This window comes from Lethenteron reissneri, chromosome 34 (genome assembly GCF_015708825.2).
Source record: "Lethenteron reissneri isolate LAM-NWPU_2019-01 chromosome 34, ASM1570882v1, whole genome shotgun sequence".
In the NCBI taxonomy this organism is placed as follows: Eukaryota; Metazoa; Chordata; class Hyperoartia; order Petromyzontiformes; family Petromyzontidae; genus Lethenteron; species Lethenteron reissneri.
Window position 1 is genome coordinate 15,722,298 of NC_083812.1, and position 16,486 is coordinate 15,738,783.

Sequence of the window (16,486 nt, forward strand, 5' to 3'; positions counted from 1 at the left end):
ATCATAATTATCGCCACCAAATCATTGCCAAATCATCGCCATGATTATAATCGTAATATCACCATTGCAATCATCATTATTCTCTACAGTAATCAACATCATTTCTACTGCAATAATCATCATCTTTGCCACCATGAAAGCGTTATCACCATCATTGTCGTAAGTTGCATTTCCATTGCACCTTTCAAAGTTGATGCGTCTCGCACAGCTCACGTCAGCCAAATGTCTGGCGCATGATTGCTAAAGTGGCTTACCGGACGGAATGGGACTCTCAATAGATGCACGTGCTTACGCGCGTGTTTGTGTAGAGTGGCAACCTAGTGTTTAGCACAGGCCAGTTGAACTGGGTTCAACTCCAAGCCATAAAAAAACATCAATGTCAGTTCTGGGCCTCCCTTACGTCGACTCAGCCTTAAACGAGTACCTGATGTGTTGTGTAAACATCAGCACTGAGGAGAAAAAAAGCAGCTGAGCAGGGTTCTGGCCACACCCCTCCCCTCGTGCACCAAGTGCACCATAATCAGCCCTCTCGGGCAGCACTTGCCCTCAGTCGGTGAACATCAATACGGGGGATCTTTGTCTTTGTGCAGTGGTTAAGATCCAGGTAGCGGAATGTGGCGATGAGACTCGCCCCCCCCCCCCGGGCCCTTCATGAACATGTCTCTCTGCTGAGGGCCTACACGATTTGAAAGCCTAATTTGGGTGACAGTTTCCTGAGGGTGTGAATTGGCACGTGTGTGTGTTTGTGTCTACGTGCATGGGGAGCTGTGGTGTAGCGGTTAGCGCTTTGCGCCACAAACCCGGCGACCCGAGTTCGATTTCCCCTCATGGCCAACACCAGTGACAATTATTTGAAGCAGTCTTAAGCCTCCACTAGATCGACTCGGTCTTAAATGAGCACCTTGTGCAGTGTGTAAAATTCATAGCCACTTGGGAGACAAATGCAGCCGGGCGTGGTGCTGGCCACCCACCCCCTCGTTTGCCGTGCCTGCCTTTCATAGGGTGCTCGCTAACAGCACTTGCCCCAACAATCTGTTAAGGCTATATGGGGGCATCTTTGTCTTTTGCCTGCGTGTAGTCCGGCGTACGGAGGCCGCGGGTGCATGGGCCCGGCTTTCGAGTACCAGCTGTGCAACACGGACGAGTGCGTCCCTCACGAGGATTTCCGAGCGCAGCAGTGTGCCACTCGCAACTCCCACCACACCCACCGCAGCACCAAGCACCACTGGCTGCCCTACGAGCACCCTGAACGTACGATCGACACCGCCGCCGCTACCACCCACCATCGCCGTTCGGCTGCTCTTGTATGCTTTTCAGTGGCATAACAGGAGCAACAAAATGCAGAAACATGGAAGTTTGTGCGCAGGTACAACACAGCTGCTGTATTGCAATTAGAGAGAGAGTAACGCAGGGGATGGGGGAGAAGAGGGGAGAAGAAAAGAGGTGGTAGAGAGACAAGCAAAAGGGGAAGGAGGTGGGTGTCTGGCAAGTTGCGGCAGGACGGAGGAAAGAATCAAGCCAAGGGCAAATTTTGCGCTTTGCTTCTAAATGTTATTTACGTCCAAGGGCGTTAAGAACAAAAATACACAATGGACAAATTGTCCAAAAACCCAGTTCACGGGGAAGCCGCTCGTGGCATCAATTGCGTGTGTAGATGCACCGTGGAAAATAACAGTGCCGAAATGAGGCCAATCAGAGAAGCCTGGGCAACGAGGCATGGAAAACAGAGCGGAAATGCAGCAGAAAATCGAAGGAAATAAAAGAGGGGTAAAAATGTAGAAGGGTACAAAACAACGAGATCACTATGTTGACGAATTAGGGTCGGTGTGGGGTAGAGTTGATTTGCGAATAAATCTCGCCATATTCCTGAAGCTGGGCAGAATTAGCTTGGACGTTCTAAAACTGCCAAATGAAACAAAATTGTTCGCCCAACCAAACCGACGGTGGCACCTCATGATCCTTCCATATTCCCGTGTTTCCATGAAAATTACAAAAACCCCAATAAAGCCCACTGCTAGCTGACTCATTAAACCAAACAAAGCCAAACCTGTGCAGCTGTTTTTGTAAGATTGGAAACGATGCACTTAAACAAAATTAATGTATAAAATATATATATGTAACCTGCCGAGTAGCGGCACGATTAGATTATGCGCTCTAGATCGCAGCGAGCGAGTGAATAATTTTTGCTCCTCACAAACGCGTCCACTTTGTGCACGCACCTGTGCACGATTTCTTTGTGGGATCGAATCCCTCGCTTAAAGGAGTGGCTTGTCAGTTTGTTTCACCCAGGCCCCCGGCTCCAGCTGCTCTCAGACGGAGAGGCAAATAGAGCTATAAAGTGAGGGGCACCATAACAGTGATATGCCGCTAAGCAGAGTGAACTTGAGTGTGCTAAAGGGACATTTGGTGTTGCAGGCCCCCTCCACGCCAGCAGCCTCCTAGCGCTGACCCCGATTTCACCGTACGTGGAGGCGGCGATACAAAATTATTGTGACGATGAATGCGGAGGCGATGCGGGATATCGATGCGCCCTGTACCGTTGTTGTTGTGTGGCATGTGCTGTGCAGTGGCCAAAAAATGTGAGCTGATGTGCCAGTCGAAAGATTCGGGGGATGTGGTGCACATGAACCAGGCGCTGCACGACGGGACGCTGTGCTCCTACACCGACCCATACTCCGTCTGCGTTCGGGGAGAGTGTGTGGTGAGTCTTGCCAAGAAAAGTGAGAGTGCGAGTAATTCCTCGGCGTAAGAGCGCAGTTGTTGAACGCTGTGTGTGTGTGTGTGTGCGATGCCGTGGCTGCGTGACTCATTCGGTCGAGACCCCCATCTCATTCCATGGCTGATGGGAAAATTATTCCACAAATGCGCCTCGCACATTTCGAGAACTGAACGGAGATAAGAGAATTAAAAATAAATAAATAAATATTCCCCCCTACTGAAATACAATCCGTTTAAATCTCCGGGCAGAGTAATGGCAGTTGCCCGAGCGCCAACTCTGGACGCCGCCGCTCACCACGCCGTGGTTGCCACGCGTCCCTGTGGGGGGGGATGGTGTTGTGGCTGTGCGAGTGCAGAAGGTGGGCTGTGACAAGGAGGTGGGCTCGAGCAAGCTGGAGGACAAGTGCGGGGTGTGCGTTGGCGACAACTCTCACTGCCGCACCGTCAAGGGCACCATCACCAAGACTCCCAAGAAACTCGGTACGCCTGCTGCTGCGCAAGGATTGCGCCGTTGCAAATCCCGCTACACCACCTCTCCCCACACTCGCACACGGTGCACAAAGACATACAGACAGAGAGAGAGCCACATGGAGATTCTTGTCCTTTCTCCGCACCTTCGATTAGCACAGTTGGCTACGTACGGTGCGAAAGAAGTTCAACATACATTCATTGCGCTCTGTACTTATTCAGGTCGCACTCATTACACACAAAGTGCTTGTCGCAAATGAACCACAATACCTTGCTGATCTCGTCAAGGAGCATGAACCATCACGTGAAATCCGGTCATTGTCGCAGGCAGCAGCTTTTGGCTAGTCATCGAACAAAGATGGTCACCGCATCGCGCGTTTTTAGATGCGCTTCTGTGGCCGTCTGGACCACTTCCGATATTAGGAAGCCACTGGATTTATGCACTTTTTAATCTAAATTAAAAACTCATTTCTTCAGAATAGTTTTTTTGTGTTTAGCTTGTTCTCCTTACCCCGACACCTCCAATTGGCACAGTTGGCTACGTTCGGTGCCAAAGAAGTTCACCATACATACATACAAGTCTCCAGCGAGTTGCCGGATCTCCAATGTGTTGTTGTGTCATCCGGCACGATGTCTGACATTTTATCTCCCCGTGATGGACGTCAGTTTCTGAAGGACTGACCTTGCACCAGTTTCACTGCACATGCTAAGGAGCTTCTTCCAGAACCCAGTTCCCAGCTGCCAGCAGGTTTAGCGCAACGTTGGATATCATGCCGAATTATACGCGCTACAAGCCCGCCGCGCGCATCGTGGAGCAAAGCTCGATGCACGCCTCGCCGCCGTGATTACTTCGCTACGCGACACATTTCCATGCGGCGCTAGGTGAGGGAGCTGCCCCGACAGCGTGTCGCCGTGATTCGTCGTGAAGTTGCATGGCGGAGCGTGCCTCCGTGCTCTTTTAGATGTCCCACAGACGTCTCCACGAGGGCAGCACACGTACTCAGCAGACTCACGCACGCGCGCGTCGTCACGAGTGCACGTTCGTCGAGAGAGTGGGAGAGGAGAGCCAAAACATTTTTTTTTTGATGAGACAGGAAACCACTAAAACACCAAAGCCGTCGTGCGTATTTCACGTTCGGCTTGTTTTGTCCTTTTGGTCTGTGCATGATATCACCGTGGAAATTTCACCGTTGGCTCGGGGCCGCCAACAGCTCTGCCTCATTGCTCTTTTGAGCAGGGGAATACTTTGACTTTGTGCCTTTTGTTGCTATTAATATCTGCTTCCCAAAACATTTCCACAGCGCCATAGATGTTGGTATGCGTCTGGGTGCATGCGTGTGGAAGCGTGGGTACATATATTGTTTTTAATATTCCAAAGAAATGTACACACTCGGAGTAAATTTTCACTTGCTCTCCTACTTCTAGGAGATAAGCCGTGTTCCGTAGGATATGCTCTGAGGCGAATTATTCATAGAAAATTTCACTTGTATTTGCGTGTGTGTGTTTGCAGTGTAGGTGGCGGTAGTGTAGCGGTTAGCGCTACGCTGCGCTGCAAACCCGGCAACCCGAGTTCGATTCCTGCTCACGGCCAACATCGGTGACGAATATCTGAACCATTTCTGGGCCTCTCCTAGGTCGACTCAGCCTCAAATTATTATCTAGGGAGACAAAGGCAGCCAGCCGTGGTGCTGGCCACCTATCCCCTTGTGTGCTGTGTTGACCTTCAAAGGTGCTGGTGAACAGCCCTTGCCCCAACAGTTTGTTGAGGCTATACAGGGAGTCTTTGTCTTTGCAAAGACTCCCTGTATAGTTTTATTCTCGCTCATGGTCAACACCAGTAATCATCTGAACCATCCCTGGGCTTTCCCTGGGTCGACTCAGTCTCAAATGAGTACCCTTTTCCAGATGTAAACGTCAGCACTAGGTAGACAAAGGCGGCCAGGCGTGGTGTTGACGACCCACCTTCTCGTGTGCCATGCCAGTGCTCGCTGACAGTACCTGCCCCAACGGTCTGTTAAAGCTAAATGGGGGATCTTTGTATTTGTCTTTTTTGCAGGGTTCATGAAGATGTTCGACATCCCGGCTGGCGCACGGCATTTGCACGTTTACGAAGATGAGCCCACCATGCACAACATGGGTACGATTTAAACCGCCCACAGACAACCACCAACATCGTATTCATTGTGCCGGTTGGTGTTCACGGTTGTTTTTATCAGTGGTCACGTCAGAGGTGCCACACATGACGTGAATGAGCCACCACCGTAACTTAATAGCGTAGAAAGTAAACGCCCAGATAGGCCCTTCCCGCTCATTTTACTTGAAGTGATGGCCATGCTCTCAACTCTTTCAGGCTGGTTCCTATCAACAATAATAAGGCGACAATTTCAGCTCTGTTTTGACAGTTGGTGGTTTAGACAAGGCTGATAGCGTTACACATGCAATGTAGTGGTCACGTGACATTTATGGATGGGAGTCGTGCCTCCATCCTGCTGTTCATGAGCAGCAGCAGACCGTTGCATGTTGGTAGGGGGTGCCCGGGTGGCGAGATGTTAACTACCTCGCTTGATGTGCAGGAGGTCGTGAGTTTGATCCTAAGCCTGACGTTTATATATTTGTAGTTTGCATGTTCTCCCCTTGGTCGCATTAATTTATCTCCGGGTCCTCCGGCTTATCCTTCCACATTTATAAACATGCGTTTAGAGTATTTGGCTGCTATACATTTTCACGTGATAAGCCACTTCGTTGAGCTATCATTTGTGGCCAGTGCTCTTCTGTAAAAGATCTATATAGCTCAGTGGGCCTTACCTGGTAAAGTCATCGTGAGGTTGTCTCTTCATTTACAGGAAGTGTTGGAGTTGAATCCTTATCCTTTAATTACTTTGTTAGGTAGAGTAAACAAGCCGTCTCAGACCAGCCAGATTATTCACTGGCACAAGACGATACGATCATGGACTCTGGAAGCTCATGCGTGTGAAGCCCTTCATTGGCTTCCGGTTCCACGGCATGTAAAGTACTTGTGGGAGTTACGCACGCCTGTCGCCAACGATCGAACGCGACAACACCTCAGGTCTGCAGCTGCTCGTTGTGATCTTGTTGTCGTCGTTGTTACACGAACGCCGATCTAGAGACGCACGGTCACCGCGCTTTCCAGAAGGCTCGGCCCCTCTCGCGTAAAATTCTCTACGTGACAAACTCAAGAACAAAAACCTCGAGTTCAACAGCCACTTCGAAAGAGAACTTAAATTTAAGTGAATGAACACAGCATGACCAGACGGCAGTGCGCATTTGAGATTCTATTCGCGTTATCTTGCGTTCCATTACATATAAGGCCTCGCCGCATATCCGGCCACTATTTTCGTGGTGTTTGGCTGCGCGTGGGACCGTTTTCATCACTTCCCTCTCCAAATTTACATTTCACTCACAGCTGCTGGCAGTCCGGAATGGGAGTGTTTCCCCTCCCACCCCCACCACCACCGAGCCTCCTTCTGAATGCCACGCATCTCTCCCGGAACGAGTGGACAACCGCGCTCGCTAAGATCCCCACGGAGGGCGCCGCTTGCGTCAAGCGAAATGGCGCCACCAGTGGCCGTGGTCTGCACGCCCCCGCCTCCCTTGTTGAGAGGAACTCAGAATGCACGCTCACGGAAGCTGTGCGAGAGAGGCAGCAAGCTTTAGCAGTAGTGGAGACAAATGAGCTGGCCACAAAACCCGCTCATGCGCCATGCCACTCCTAACAGGCGCTCGCAAAAGAGCACCTGCCTCAGCAGTCTGGTGAAAAGCTGCACGGGAAATCTTTGTGTTTGCGCAGTGGTCAAGAACCAGGTGACGGGACTGTTTGTCCTGTCGGGAAGAGGGGACGAGACTCGGCTGCCCAGACCCTTCGTGGACATGTCTCTGCTCTGGGACTACAGCCGCTCAGAGGAGGATGGGCGCGAGAGCCTGCAGACCCAGGGACCCCTTCCCGATGCCATCACCGTTCTGGTATGACGACGCACAGCGCAGGGCTTTTCCATTAGACCCTCCGCTGTACGTCTGCTCCCTATTATTGTCCCGTGTCATCTGGCGAGCAGACAGAGAGTGGCTGGGGTTTTCCAGTGAAGTAGTTTGGACTTCTTCGGGAATGAAATCGGTATTGTTTAGCATTAATTTGATTTGGATTATCGGTGTCGTATCTCATCTGATTTCATCGTTTGGTGGAAACCGTTCATCCGATTTGATACACGCAAGAGTGTGCGGGGGCGGTGACGGCGGGGATGGCGAGCGTGAACTTTGTGTTATGAACGTAGCCACAGTTCCAGACGTTTTTTTTTTTCATTAAAAACCAAAGACTAAAAAAAACGATGGGGAGAGCGGGGGTGGAAGGGTGGCCTAAACCAATTTTCAGATGTTTCAAATAGGTTTCATTTTGCTAAACGCATTTTGAGTTTCAGCGCCGTTAATAACGACACGCCAGCTGCCGTGGTGATCGCATTCCGGCTTTCAACAAAAGCACATGTGGCGTGGCGTAATGCACGGGAGGCGGGGGGGCCCGCCTGCACTAGCTGATGCAACGGGGGTCTCGTCCACGACATTCCGCCGCTCGGCCGTTCACTCGACCCCACCCCCGCGGTCTCCCCCCCCTCCCCCCCGCAGATCAACCCCTACGACTACGACACCAAGGTGAGCGTCACGTATCGGTACATCATCCACGAGGACCTGCTGCCGATCGTGGGCAGCACCGGAAACAACGTCCTCCTGGAGGAGATGGACAACTACGAGTGGGCGCTCAAGAGCTGGTCGCAGTGCTCGCAGCGCTGCGGTGGAGGTGCGTACCCAACTGTCCCCGCCACCCTGGCCCCCGTCGCCACCACCGCTGCCGCCGCTCTCCGTGGTGGCACCGCACAGCTCTCTCTCTCTCTGTCTCTCTGACGCATCTGACGGGTTGTGCCGCGCGTCCGTTCGGCACGATAGTCTGACGTTTCGCTCCGGGATGTGAACCGAAGGAGCTCCCGGGACTCGCAACGGAACGTCACTGTGGATAGGAGACGTTAACTACCTCGCCTGGTATACAGGAGGTCATGGGTTCGATCCCAACCCTGACGCCTGCTGTATATTTGGAGTTTGCATGTCTCTCTCTCTCCCGTGACCTCGTGGATTTTTCCCCGGGTCCTCCAGTGTGTTCCTCCACATTTAGAATCAACATGCATTTAGAGTATTTGGCTGCTATAAACGTCCACGTGAAAAGCCACTTCGTTGAGCTATAATTTGTGATTGCCAGGTCGCTTCTAAAAAAGAACTATGTAGCTAAAAGGGCATTACCTGGTAAAAGACAATAAAATAAATACTCTTATTAGTTTTAGTTTTATTTAGCGATGAACAACGCGGTACAACCATGAAAAACAATTCCGAGAGCTCAATCGCTTGCCTTCACAGGCAGCCCATCGCACATTCATCAATGTGGCCATGCTGCCCAGCAAGGAAACATATGGCCATGTGGGGAAAGTAAGGGGGGGGGCGCAGCACATGGCTGTCGAGGACCCTTGAGTGAGCTGCCAGCATAATTTAACTAATAGGAAATTCATTTACAGTTGTTTAATTAACAAGTCTCTGAAGAAGCAACACATTACACGTTAATATGTGGAGTGGCTAGGGGCTATACAAATCCTTAGTGTGCTTTTGCCTGGACTAAGATTGGAGCTAGGCTCGTGTGAAGAGTTGCACACTTTAAACTAAACTAATTACCGTTACTTTAACAGGTAAGACCAACTGAGCTATATGGCTCTTTTTCAGAAGTGACTTTTCGTGTGAACAATTATAGCAGCCAAATACTCTAAATGCGTGACGTTGATTCTAAATGTGGAGGGAAAAACCGGAGGACCCAGAGAAATATCCACGTGACCACGGGGAGAGAAACACGCAAACTCCAAATATACAACAAGCGTTAGGGTCGGGATCAAACCCCACGACTTCCTGTATACCAGGCGAGGTAGTTAACATCTCGCCACCGCTACAAGCAAAGCGATTTTGCTTCGCTCGTAGCGCTTGGCAGGCCGCCAGCAGCTATTGGATGTGACAGGCGAGGTAAGGGGATTCTGCCTCAGACATTCTGTAGGGGACAGAAGAGCACGTGGTGCTGGAACCTGGAGAGGGTGCCCTCTGTATCATAGAGATGGAAACACTGTCGTCTCCTCGTTGTACGGAAAACTCAACGTGCAGAATTTCGCTACAACGCAACAAAGATAATTAGGGGGGATCAATTCGACACGCATTGCGTTAACTTACACGTTCACGGAGTTTTGAATCCACAAATTACAAACTTTTCAGGGGAAATATCAAAAAAAGTGCACTCTGTCGTTTATCCTCACGTGCTTTCCAATTAGATAACGGAAGTCAATGGGAAAATTAGGCTCGATCGCATCTGTTCCGTACATCGAGGGATGCCTGTAGTCGTCCTGAGTCATATCTGAAGTTGTGCTCTACCTTGTGTTTCTCTGTCCAGCTGTCGTATCTCAACTAAAACTATAAACTATTTAACTATTTTGATTTTACCAGGCAAGGCCCACTCAGATATATTTTTGTATTTCAGAAGCAGCTTGGCCACAAATGGTAGCCCAATTAAGTGGTTTATCACATGGAAATTCATAGCAGCCAAATACTCTAAATGTACATTGATTCTAAATGTGGAGGCAAAAACCGGAGGACCCGGAGAAAAATCCACACAACCACCGAGAGAACATACAAACTCCATATATACAGCAGCAGGCGTCAGGGTGAGGATCGAACCCACGACCTCCTGTGTACCAGGCGAGGTAGTTAACATCTCGCAACCGAATCTGTTAGGTGGCAGACTGAACATTATCCTGGGTAACAACTTCCCGAGCCATCCCTTATAAAATGGGTACGCACTCAAAAAATAAGTTGGCAATTGCTTTATCGAAAGCGTGAGAGAAATTGTTCTCTTCAGAAGAAAAGTCCTTGGTGAAAGTAGCCCGGTATGAGTACCCACAGCCATGCGAAATAATGGTCCACTTCCAATCCAATAATCTGTTTGGGACAATTTGAGTAATGAAGTCATTATGATGGGTAAAACGGAATGCACGCAAATCACACTAAACACGACATTATTCATGTTACAATTCACATCGAAATTCCTCAATGCCGCTCAGATCTTGAGACTTGAGAAATGTTTGGCTTAAGAACCAGCTTAAGAGTCAATGTTAATTCAATTCAAGCGTGTTTATTGTTCTCTACTCAATGTTGTAAAAACGCGGGCATTATCAAGGTTTCCAGCTGCACTGCCGATATGCAGCCACAGATTCAGGAGAGAGCAAGTTTCACGAAAACAGAGCACCTTTTACACAACGACACGTGGCACGCGTCCGAGAGAGCACACATGTTAACTCATTTAACTCGAGCGTATATGGACCGAGTTGCATGGAAAACGTCGGTCGCTATAATTTATAATGAACACAGTCGGTCCTACTGTTCATCGCGGGGTGACAGAATGGCCAAGAGAGTGCGAGCCGGTCACCGTGCCCAGAGCTCATTGGTTTGAAATCAGAACTGGGCAGCCCGTATATTTCCTGAAATGTGCACAATTGTTTTTTTCCAGTTCCACAGCCAAAATATCTGCCGCGATTTCAAGTCACACTCTCTCCGGGGGGATAGTCAGGCTTTCTCGTGAACAAAAAAAGCACTGTACCTGGCCCCTTGGAACTGCCGATAGTAAATATGGGCACATAAAGAGTATGCGTGAGGATGGTTGGGTGACTGTAGTCTCTCGAGAATAAAACATCGAGTGATCGAGGTTATTTTTACCAAAGCATCTCTGAAATGAACAATATTGGCATTGTTACATCATTATTACATCTTTGAAATGTGCGTCTAAAGTATTTGGCTGCTGTAAATTTCCACGTGATACGCCACTTGGTTGAGCTATCATATCTGTGGCCAGGTCGCGTCTGAAAAAGAGCTACACAGCTCAGTGGGCCTTACCTGGTAAAATAGAGATAGTTTAGGTTTGTGAGTAGTTTCATATGAAACATGCCATCAACATCATCAGCCATATCTATCGCCACCATCCCTCATGGTCCTACCCATTCCCACGATCCTCACTCTTGCACATGAAGGGATCTCACCCTTCTCCATCTCCACGGCAGTCATCCTCTCAGACAGAACTCTCCTTTGCGTTGCCATTTCATCACCAGTCAGCCATCATCCTGACACAATGCATTGCGTGTGTCCCCTGATCCATTTGTCGTTCCTTCTCGGTGGAATTCCGAGCAAATCTGCTATTACAGCTCCAGTATTCAAATTAGAAAAACCTGTCCGTATGTTCATTTGCCTGTTCTGACCAAAAGTCCTAAGTTCAACCACCGCGCAATAGATGGCAGTGGTGGCATCTACATCTTTGAAACATGAAGAACCAGTGGCATCTACATCTATAGAAGATTATACAACTTTTAAAGCCATTCCCCATGTTTAGTGTACATGCCATACAACATGTTTGGAATCGACAGGAGTAAAGTTGGACGAACAAATCGACTTACGAACAGACCTGTGAAACCTAACTCTTTCGCAAGTAGAGGAGTCCCTGTAAACAATTGCTTATTTACAACCAACACTAAGAGCTACCCTTGAGGAAATTATTGACGCTACAATGGCATGTTTTTGGGGGAAAATTATACCAAAAACTGTGTGTGCCATATAGAGCATCTCGGTGTTGCTCGGTGTGTGCGACCCCTCGGTGTTGAGGTGCCATGCTCTCCGTGTGCCAGGCCTGCAGTTCACCAAGTACGGCTGCCGGAGGAAGAGCGACCAGAGGATGGTGCATCGAAGCTTCTGCAGCGTCGACAAAAAACCCAAGCCCATCCGCCGGCGCTGCAACCAGCACGAGTGCATCAAACCGAGGTGGGCACAGTCACGCCGCGGCGGGGTGCAGTCATTGTAGGACGACAGCTGACGCGACAACGCACGTGAAGAGCTGCCATAGAAGCATGTTCTGTATAGAGGAGCTGATGCTCGGGGCTGTGGACATTAAGGCAGCTTAGCTTTACAAGAACATGGCTTTGAATCCTTGCCTCTGATTCCATGCCACCTTTTATACCCACCCAATTGATTACAGCTACTCACCACTCTGAGTGTAGCTGTTTTAGTCTAAGCACTCATGTCTCAGTACTGTGGAGGTTATTCTTACACCAATGCGTAAATACCGGGCGTGTACGTTTGTTATCATTTGCAATCGGATCGGTCCATTTTCTTTGCATCGATAATTGAAATGGGTTCTGCAAATATGAGGCGATCGAAGTTGGATCAGAAGGTGACCTGATTAATATTGGGTCACATTATGCAACGCATTTAAATCTGATCTCAATTTATAGGGACTGGAACAAAATGACTGATCTAGATAAGATCCACATCCTAAATCAGATTTCATTTATTGAAAATGGGATTATTCCCCTCACCTGAACCATATAATTGGGAAAAAGTCAACCAAAAACGCTCACCTCTCGTCAATAAAAATATCAACTCCTTACTAGTGCAATGAAACCGATAAGATCTGACCTCCCTCTCCACACGCAATTTTTGGGTAGCCATCTAAACTCTATTGTTTTTTTCTGCTAAGGGAAAGCTAAACTATTAACAATGTTTTTATTTTACCAGGTAAGGCCCTCTGAGCTATATAGATAGCTCTTTTTCAGAAGCGACCTGGCACACACATGATAGCTCAGCGAAGTTGCTTATCACGTGGACATTCATCGCAGCCAAATACTCTTTAAGTGAGTGTAGGCAATATCTCCCCCCTCCCCCACTTACCTCCCTTGTGGGCCGAGACTCCTTTGAGTAAGACCACCCCCAACAAAGCCGGTGGCTGAAACGGGCCGTGGCGAAGTGACCTTTCACCTGCTCCAGGCAGCCAGGGGTGCGGCTCTGAGCTCCTCCGCGCGACCGCTGTGACGGCGGTGGAAGTTGGCAGCGGGTGCAGTGAGAGGCGGCCCCAAGGTCGGGTGGTAGAAGGGGGGTGGGTTGTTTATTGCACGGGCTGGCTCAATATGAAAAGTGTATTCCATTTTTTTTTTCAAATATAACGTTTCAACGAGTGACCCAACAACTTTGGTTTTTGACCTGTCGGATATTAAATAGTTGATCTAAATTCTGAATGTTTCACGCGCGTCAGAGCTTTGTGTTTTTAAGTGTTTTTTTACATGGTGCTTGCGTAACCTAATAAAAGTGCAGGCACGCAGACAATCTCCGTTAAGTCGCAGCTGTCATGTTTCCAATAAAGGCATGAATGATTAATGTCAGAGGACACGAATGTTATTATTCATCGGAGGGGCATATGTCTTTTAAACAACATGACTATCGAAAGCATGCCTGTGAAAACTCAAGCAGTGAAATTCATGACATGAATTAAGAGCTCTCAGTGCACAGCACGATAACTGCTTTATGCACCGACACTGCCCTCTAGTGGTGGCGTTTTTTTTTCTGCGTATGCATTTGAAAACCACAAGATACTGTACCATATAACAGTAAAGCCTCCAACACACGTCCTGGTTTGGCCAGGATTTGGGAAAATCAGGATTTCACCACAGTTGGAAAAGTTATGGCCTGGGGTTCAACTAACGATTTGGGAATAGGGCAAGGTTAGTGTGCAGAACCGACATCAGAAAGCATGAGGAGCAGGGCCACTCCCTGACTTGGCGGGGCTAGTGGCTAACTGGGCGGGGCTAGTGGCTGAGCGTGACTAATGGCTGAGTGGGCGGGGCTAGTGGCTAACTGGGCGGGGCTAGTGGCTGAGTGGGTGGGGCAAGTGGCTAACTGGGCGGGGCTAGTGGCTGAGCGTGACTAATGGCTGAGTGGGCGGGGCTAGTGGCTGAGTGGAGGGGGCTAGTGGCTGAGTGGGTGGGGCAAGTGGCTAACTGGGCAGGGCTAGTGGCTGAGCATGACTAATGGCTGAGTGGGCGGGGCTAGTGGCTGAGTGAACGGGGCTAGTGGCTGAGTGGGTGGGGCTAGTGGCTGAGTGGGTGGTGCTAGTGGCTGAGTGGAGGGGGCTAGTGGCTGAGTGGGTGGTGCTAGTGGCTGAGTGGGTGGTGCTAGTGGCTGAGTGGGTGGTGCTAGTGGCTGAGTGGGTGGTGCTAGTGGCCGAGTGGGCGGTGCTAGTGGCCGAGTGGGTGGGGTTATGTAAAAGTAGGCGTGGCTAATGGAGGAAGTGGCTTCCAGCTCGCCATGAGTCCCATTTGAGCCTCCCAGAAATGACCTTTTGGTAGCTTTAATTGTTCTATGCCAGTGTATATGAATGTATGGAGCAGTGTTTTTCGATCATTTTTAGAGGGGCGGCACTTTCGCCGATAAGACATCAGTGTGAGGGCCACCACACCGCCTATAGGGGTGTTTTCACTGTCAGGGGCCGCACTGAAGGCTACCAGGGGATGCCAGTGGCCCACGGGCCTTGCAATGAAGAAGACTGCTCGATAGTATATTATTCCACCACCACCATTGCCATGATCACCTACCTGCACTGTACTCTCCAGACACGCGAGATAATGAATAGTTGTATGTGATGCTAATTCGGGCTGTGTGTGAGCATGCAGCTGGGTGGTGGAGCAATGGGAGGCCTGCACCAAGCCCTGCGGTGCCCAGGGCTTCCAGAGCCGTACAGTGCGCTGCCTCCAGGCCCTCAGCGACAACACGAACCGCTCGATCCACCACAAGTACTGCCCCGGGGCCAAGCCGGACTTGCGACGTCCGTGCAACCGCATACCTTGCCCTGGGAGCTGGAGAACGGGAGCCTGGTCTGAGGTCCGCCACTCATACTGCACCAAGGACCCATCCCGTCTGCCACAGCGATAGTGCGGTGCAGTCGTGTAAACCGCTTGTGCCTCACAGCAAGAATGGTCTGGGTTCAGTTCCTGACTCGGAGGCGCCATTTTGTATGGACTCCTCCTGATCTGCGTTGCTCTCACCATACATTTTCACTGGTATTGCACAAACATCTCAAAGCTAAGAAGTTACCTGCACAATTACTCAATTGAGATTCCACAAAGCAACATCGCCCCCTACTGTAAAAAAAATACCTTCACAGGACCCTCCTGAAAAAGAGTGGAGCCTTAGTGAGATGTATGAAGGCTTTTGTGGGTAAACAAGCGTAGTAATAATAATACGAGCCAAGGATCAATGTCTCGAGTTAAAAGCAGAATATGAACAGTAAAACATGAGGCACAATATTATATATAAATATAAATCAGTAATTATATGATCATTGCTCTCTATGAATACTATCTGGGTCACCAGTCGACCGGTGGAGGTGGCACTTTGACTAGATGCAGCCACAGCAGGAGATGTATACTGTGGCTGTGGTGTAGCTGAATTCATCTCTGATCACAGCTATCGCAGTGGCACACGACAGACCTGACTCGACAGGGCACATTCGCACCTCGTGGGTGGATCTCTGCAGGCGAGACGCCTCAATGTAGATTGCTTCGCTGGAGACAAGCTTCTTCGCCCAGCTTTGCATCTGTCCACAAAGCAGAAACATGTGGTGCACTGCCTGAAGTTTATTGGATAATATCAAGTCATATCCGTTGTTATTTTTTTCAAAAAAAATGTTTACCATCATTAAAGGACCCAGAAAACAGTGGGAATTTCAAATGTAGTGGAAAAGAAACCAAAAACGTACAACAAGGTCGACGTAATGCCCACTTAGCATTAGGGAACGAACGAGGGCGTCCGGGTTCACCGCCCTACCATGGTAGGGGTAACGAGTGTCTACAAAGCAGAGGTGAGGATATCAAGTCACATCTTAACTGTGAGTAAATTAGTCAAAATCGCCAGTGTTCAGGCCTACTCTGCTCACCATTAAATCTACAAACGATCGTAAAGTAAAACACGAGAACGCGTAAGAGTATTCGGACAAGTGCGCGCGAACGTCTGCCGATGCCAAATCGCCTGACGCGCACGGGGCCATGCGTCCTGGAGCACGACGAGTGAGAGACGAAGCCGCGTCTCCCCCCTCCACCCCCTTCTGCCCCGCAGTGCTCGGCCACGTGTGGGGAGGGCGTGCAGCAGCGACAGGTGCTGTGCCGCGCGCTCGAGGAGGACGGCGACGTCGCGTGCGACGGCGAGCAGCCCGACGCCGCGCAGAAGTGCACCATGGCGCCCTGCGTCGGTAAGAGCCACGCGCCGCCAAGGCGGGTTAGGACACACGGGGTCATCGGGGGGGGGGAGAGGTTCATGATGGCCGTGTACGAGCATTGAGTTTCCGCAGCTGAAAATGGTGGTGAGATGTTGACTACCTCGCCTGGGATGCTGGAGGTCGTGAGTC

General features: G+C 49.8%; 1 protein-coding gene across 2 annotated transcripts in view; it reads left to right on the top strand.

The window, feature by feature from the left end:
- Positions 1–16,486, top strand: part of LOC133350736 (A disintegrin and metalloproteinase with thrombospondin motifs 3-like) — a 73,598-nt gene that overhangs the window by 49,378 nt on the left and 7,734 nt on the right. For both annotated transcript variants that reach the window (XM_061565418.1, XM_061565419.1), the window contains exons 13-21: positions 1,079–1,251; positions 2,568–2,701; positions 3,075–3,198; positions 5,243–5,323; positions 6,995–7,167; positions 7,819–7,990; positions 11,943–12,075; positions 14,757–14,964; positions 16,198–16,330. In XM_061565418.1, the coding sequence (XP_061421402.1) occupies positions 1,079–1,251; positions 2,568–2,701; positions 3,075–3,198; positions 5,243–5,323; positions 6,995–7,167; positions 7,819–7,990; positions 11,943–12,075; positions 14,757–14,964; positions 16,198–16,330 (1,331 nt within the window). The remainder of the gene's footprint in view (positions 1–1,078; positions 1,252–2,567; positions 2,702–3,074; positions 3,199–5,242; positions 5,324–6,994; positions 7,168–7,818; positions 7,991–11,942; positions 12,076–14,756; positions 14,965–16,197; positions 16,331–16,486) is intronic.